General features: G+C 40.2%; 1 protein-coding gene across 1 annotated transcript; it reads left to right on the top strand.

The window, feature by feature from the left end:
- The first annotated feature begins 389 nt into the window (after positions 1–389).
- LOC139566693 (growth/differentiation factor 5-like) lies at positions 390–6,680 on the top strand. The gene is made up of 2 exons (XM_071387946.1): positions 390–1,491; positions 3,416–6,680. The coding sequence occupies exons 1-2, from the start codon at positions 738–740 to the stop codon at positions 4,276–4,278; spliced, it is 1,617 nt and encodes a 538-aa protein (XP_071244047.1). The 5' UTR covers positions 390–737; the 3' UTR covers positions 4,279–6,680.
- The last annotated feature ends 202 nt before the right edge of the window (positions 6,681–6,882 follow it).

Below are 6,882 nucleotides of genomic sequence, written 5' to 3'. Positions count from 1 at the left end.
ATGTAGTGAATCTGTTATTCAATGCGTTTCTATTGGCTAATAGTAGTAATGCCAAATTCAATGTTTCATCCAATTTTTTATATATATTTTGTTTCGATAGGGCTTAGACTTTAGAGGGTTAAGCTCTAGAGCAGGCTGAATAAATAGAATAATAATAATAATAAGACTATGTACGACTTGCCTTCAGCCAGCACACCTAAGACTATTTAAGAAATCTTGAGTTGTGCTTTGCTTTCAGCAAGCGCACCTAATTAAACTGGTTAATGTTGGAATTCCTTTTCCAATTCCTGAGTTCAGGTTTGTAGATATTTCAGAGCACCTGCAGGGTTATGTGTGTGAAATATTTTCACTGGAAGGGGTTCAACTTTGAGAGAAAAAAACTGCGGTAGCATTACGCCATTCTTCCCTCTTGGAAAAATGGGATTTAAACAAGTCTCTGACAAGATATCTAGCAGAACAGTTGGAGTTTAACGAAGTCAAGTTTTCCCCTCTCAATGCAAACCTTTTTGGACAACTGTTGGCTATATTGGAAACCAAGACCAGCAACAGGACATTTGCATCACTATGGTACTGAATAGCGGATCTGGGAGTAACGGTTTGCATAGTGTATTTTACCATAGAATACTAAATTCTAGTCCACATTTTCACTATTCCAAACTTGTTCATGTTTACTTATTTCAAACGCGAAAAGCCTGTGCGCATTTCTCCCTGGCAAACATTCAAAGGAAGATCAGAGGATGAAAGTCCTGAAACGTCTCCCTCTTTTATTGGGGTGTTGGACTCTCTTATACCTGGAATTTATCCCAGTGTCACTGAGCCATACCGGGACGGCACAGCGCGCAGCCGAGAGCCGAGGCAAGGAGCACGCAGGCGGAGCAGGTAAAGAAGCCAACCCGGGAATCATCTCAACTGCCAGGTCTACGGTAGGAAACTACGGCGTAGCAGGTTGGAAGTCTCCGAGCGCTGCGAGGATCACGCGCATTAGGACAGGACCCCCGCTGATAAAGGGCGAGGCAGCCAAAGCAAAAGCTGTGACATCAGTGTCATCACCACACGGCGTAACGGCGAGCAGCGTTAGTGGAGCTATCAACTTGGGACGCAAGGAGTCTGCGCGCTCTTGGGTACCCGACGGGGATGCTACCAATTTAGCTGCTGTGCCTGCTCTCATTGCGTTGAGCGTGCAAACACGCAAAGGCGGAGATACGCCCAGACAGAGCAAAGGAAAGACTTTCCCCAGAGTTGCAACATCAGCACGAACTGGACAGCATAGAGTCATTGCTGTGCAAAAATACAGCGCTCCGTTAGCCCAAAGGAGTGCCAAAGCAACGGGCAAACTGAGCGACAGAGACCTTCCGAAGCACCCATTGGTGACTCCGCACGACTACATGTTGTCACTGTATTGGTCACTATCCACAGGAGAGGTGAACACCAGCGTGTTGCACGAGGCTGGTATGGCCAACACCATCACCAGCTTTGTGGATAAAGGACAAGGTACACTTTTGATGCCATATAAACAATGAGTGCAATTTAAAAAATTGTCTCATAATAAACGTTAAAAAATCTGCATTACTGCTTGCAATGTCACAATGGCTTATACATTATGGATCAATGGTCCAATAAAGTAGCTGTTTATTTCTGCCAAACGAAAATAGAATCATTATGAAGATTGAGGCTAAATTCTGAATATGCTTACTTCTCTTTAAAATGTAGCATTTTGTTAATTTTATAAATAAAACAAAACCAAGAGACCAGGTCTCAGAATCAATTGGAGCTGTATGCCTATGCTCATCAAACCAACCTCTCTATTAGAGAGGTAAAGTCAAACTAAAGTCAAAGCAAACTTGAAGCTTGCTATTTGACATAATACTTTTTTACCTTGGTCATGGGTCTGTCACACTGTCAGTAGCCATCTGCATAGCCATTCCATCAGTGATTTGCAGCCTCTAAAGTGTAAAGAAATAGACCATTGGGCTTCAAGTGAAATTATTGGCCTCTATGTAATATTTTCTTTAGTGTGTAAAACTGTTTAAAATGATGTTTAAACTACATTGGTTGAATATTTCTAGCTGCTAAAGATTTACATTTAAAGCACTTAATGTACTTTTAATTTGTACTTTATTTGTATAACGTGTCCTCAGCAAATTGTTGGTGACCTTCATATCGAGTGAACCATTTAGAAATTACAGGGGACCAAAAGTATTGGGACAAATTCACTCATATGTGCATTAAAGTAGTCAAACATTTTATATTTAGTCCCATATTCTTAGCACGCAATGATTACATCAAGCTTGTGACTCTACAAACATGTTGGATGCATTTTCTGTTTGTTTGGTTTGTGTTTCAAATTATTTTGTGCCGAATAGAAATGAACGGTAAATAACGTATCGTATCATTTTGGTGTCACTTTTATTGTAAAAAATAATAGAATATGTTCATAAACACTTATACATTACTGTGGATGCTACCGTGATTATGGATAGTCCTGAATAAATTGTGAATAATGATGAGTGAGAAAGTTATCATACCCTCCAAAAATGCTGACCTCCCCTGTTATTGTAAAGGTGAGAGGTTAGCATGTCTTTGGGGTATGATATCCGTAATCATGGTAGCATACATAGCATCCACACAATACATTATTTACCATACATTTCTATTGGGCACAAAATACTCTGAAACACAACCAAAACAAACAGCAAATGCATTCAACAAGTTTGTAGTCTCAAGCTTGATGTAATCATTGCATGCTAGGAATATGGGACCAAATACTAAACTTTTGACTACTTTAACACATTAGTTAATTTGTCTCCAAAATTTTAGGGGACTATGTACAAAAAGTGCTATCATTTCTAAATGGTTCACCCGATATGGATGAAAACACCCTCAACTTAAAGCTGACAGTCTGCACTTTAACCTCATAATCATTGTGTTATTTCAAATCCAAAGTGCTGGACCACAGAGCCAAACAACAAAAAATGTGTCACCCTCCCAATACTTTTGTAGCTCACCGTAAGTTTTTTTTTAAATCTCAGGTGGGTCTCCTAAACACACAAATCACTCCACATTGACATAGCCAATTCTCCACTCGTTCTCTATCTTTTGTATTGTTACAGTGATTTTTGGTCCACTCTTAGCAAATGCCATATTACGTAGTGGTAGGTCCACTGGTAAACAGCTGCAGGTTGACATTAATGGTCTGATTATACTTCAATGTGGTCTGTAGTCTGCAAATGTCTGGTTTTAATGTACTTTCGAACGCGTACTGTTCCTGGATGAAAATCCTGGCTTTCATTTGTATATGGCCATGCTTTCCCTCACCAAAAACAAAGAAAACATTATCTTACCTCCTGTGTGTTACCTGAGAAGCCACATTAGCACGTTTTATTCTTACCCTTGACTCTGTCACCTTCTTTTACAGATGACCGTCTTCTCCAGCTGAGAAGACAGAAGTATAATTTCAACATCAGTTCCCTGGAGGAGGAGGGGCTACTGGGTGCCGAGCTGCGCATTCTCAGGAAAAGACTGGCCGACCCACGCAAAGCACTTTCTACTGGCAGAGTTTTCTGCCTGAAGCTTTTCACCTGTGCAGCAGGTAAGCAGAAAGCTACACTGCTCCAAACTCGAACCATCGAGGACCACAATATGCCCAAATGGGAAGTGTTTGACATTTGGAAACTATTCAAGAATTTCCACAATACCGTCCAGCTTTGTTTCGAGCTGGAGGCCTTGGAACAAGGCCGCCCCGTGGACCTCAGGGCAATGGGCTTCAGTCGTCTGGGCAGGCAGACCAAAGAGAAGGCCTTTTTCCTCGTGTTCGGACACACCAAGAAACACGACTTGTTCTACAGCGAGATCAAAGCCCGGTCGGGCCACAACAACAAGACTGTGTACGAGTACCTGTTCACCCAGCGACGTATGCGCCGAGCCCCCACCACCCGTAGCAAGAAACTGGCCAAGAACCCCAAGCCTCGTTGCCACAGGAAGCAGCTACATGTCAACTTCAAGGAGATGGGTTGGGATGATTGGATCATTGCCCCACTGGAGTATGAGGCCTACCACTGCGACGGGGTGTGCGACTTCCCCATCCGCTCGCACCTCGAGCCCACCAACCACGCCATCATCCAGACGCTCATGAACTCCATGGACCCTGACTCGACTCCGCCCACCTGCTGTGTGCCCACTCGCCTCAGCCCAATCAGCATCCTCTACATTGACTCAGCCAATAACGTGGTTTATAAACAGTACGAGGACATGGTGGTGGAGTCCTGTGGCTGCAGGTAGCAGTGGACAAAACATTCACCTGAGACCTTGGTTTTATAGTTCAGCCAGAACCCTACAAGTCAATGGGACTGTGTTTTATTTTTGGAGTAAACAGATTGGTTAATAGTTGTTAGGGAAATATACTTTGAAAGCAACTGACATGAAACTAATAACACAACTCACTTCCTGAGACCTTATTTTATGAGGCGGTTAAGGAATAATATGTACATATCCAATGATGATTTGGCAAGAGATTTGAAACTGTTTAACTAAATTGATCTTCCCAATCCATGCTATTTTCACATCGTATGAATTGATGTCAATGTTTGCTTTTCATAGTGATGCACAAAAATGTAATTCACTTTACTGGTCACAGATTGAACACATTGCTCATTGTTAGTTTAGGATCAAGGAAACTATTTCTTGTATCACAGACCAGTTAATGTATCTCATTGTTATGTTAAAATTTGCATTGCTTTGAACTGCTGTTCCACGACATCAGTTGTTGGATACCTTCACACCTATCTCACTGCCCCTTGTAAAGTACTTGAAACATTGGATGAGAACATCTTCGCGCATTCATGTCAAAATGTCTTGTTTCTCTTGGAGCAATATGATGTAGCCTAACCAGTTCCTTTAATCAAAATGTGCACATGCCAATGGTATTGCCATCTCAAACTGAACTGGTGGGGTTTGGGAAAGGTCATAAATGGTTTGTTGCACACCACAATAATATCTAACAGCTTACAAATCCCATTGATGAAATGTCAAAGATACCTTGAATTTAAGATATGTAAGGCATTGTCACCTTCCACTGAGTTTGTATTCATACAGTGCATTGAAACTATATTTTGATACAGATACAATACTACAGTACTTTTAAAGTATCTGTCCACTGTTCCAGATATCCATGAAATATTTACCAAGAATTAATTACAATATATATTTAATAGAAGGATGTTAAAATTCTGCTTTTCTCTGTGCTCCTGCTTGGCCTTAGTATAAACAACAGATTGGTTTGGACGTATACCGCTTAAAAAAAGCTGATTTGCCAGCTCAGCCAATGAGACGCTCATACACTTGGATATTCAAATTTGCTACCAACTCCACCTGTGGCAGGGCTGCACGCACTGCCTATAACAGCAATAAATGCAGACTGATTATTTTACAAGCATGATTCATTTCTGTTCATTGCTTTGTCACTATTCCTGATATTTTTGTTGTTAGCTAGCTACTAAGTTAGCTAGACAAGAAGTCGTGATTGGTAGGAGCTAAACTAGCTAGGTAAATAACTGCTGCTACATATATTAGTCAACAACAGCTAACTAGCTTTCCTCTTAACATCCAATTTTTAGTTATAAACCACAAAATGTCAAATAGAAGTGAATGGTGAGATGGTTGTTGTGTGGAGGATCTAATTTGGCTTGCTTTAGTATTGGCTAGCCATCTAGCTAATCTATCCTCGATAGCTAACGTTAGCATGCTAGCTTACTGCTTCTAAACAGCCAGCAGGCCAAATATTACAAACCACATCATTTGAAATAGAAGTGACTGGCGAGATTGTTGTTGTATAAGCTTTATCCTTTTTGCTAACACTAGCTGTGGATTGTTTGGCTTGCTAGCTAGCGTGTGTGCCCTCCTGAGCATGTCACCCCTAGTCTCCTTCTCCCCACCAGATAATTTTGGAGGGGGTGGGGGTAGGAAAAAGCTGCTGGACCAATCACAATTGAGCCTGTCCCTGCCAAGGATGATGTCCTTCTCCAAGCAAATTTCAAGCATCTTTTAAAATGGTTTGTTTCAAAAACACGTTTGAGATGGGGTTTTACTGAGTGGGTTTTCTATAATTTATGCGTTGTCCACGACTAGGTGAGTCAACAACATTATTTGGGTATGACCAAACAGAATATGAGCTTTTAAAAATGTTCACTGGACAGTTTCTTTAAGATGTAAACTTCAAATACATAAAAAAAAAATATTATTTTGATTTTGAATTAAATGAACCTATGTTTGTAAATAAATGTAGATCATGACATTTGGTGGAAATGTTTGTTTGTAACTGAAATTCATTGTGAATGAAATACATTTCTTTGAAGTTGCCTTGTTAAGTGTTTACATCAACACACCAAGCTTAACCTACAAATAATGATGCAGTAACATTTATTTATAGAATGCAATTTTATTCCAGCAGCAGTTACAAACAATAAGGTTGTTTAGGCACCTCAAATAATGTCCCTTCACAGCACTGCTTGGGTCTGAAATTACATTTAAAAAACATTGATAGCAGCCCTAAGCACACATTTCCACACATGGAGCCAGGAAAGGAATATGCAAGTGACTGATCTAAAGCTTATATTATACATTGACAGGTTTCTAGTGATTTAATGTATGAGAATTGAAAATAACAAATAAAAAAACAATTCACTTTACAATACAATGTGTCTTTTGAACTCTTTGAAGGAATGAATTTAGACATGCAGTAAACAGTACATTCATCTATAGTCCAACCTCTAATTGGATTATGCTTTATGAACTATGTCAAGTTTCCTATATGAGGGTATAAATGTGTGCTTTAAGCAGAAACATGAATTGCTTACTGGATCAGGTTTTGATGTAACTATTTGTGGC

The sequence above is a fragment of the Salvelinus alpinus genome, chromosome 2 (genome assembly GCF_045679555.1).
Source record: "Salvelinus alpinus chromosome 2, SLU_Salpinus.1, whole genome shotgun sequence".
Classification (NCBI taxonomy): domain Eukaryota; kingdom Metazoa; phylum Chordata; class Actinopteri; order Salmoniformes; family Salmonidae; genus Salvelinus; species Salvelinus alpinus.
This window is presented reverse-complemented; position numbering and strand designations above follow the sequence as displayed.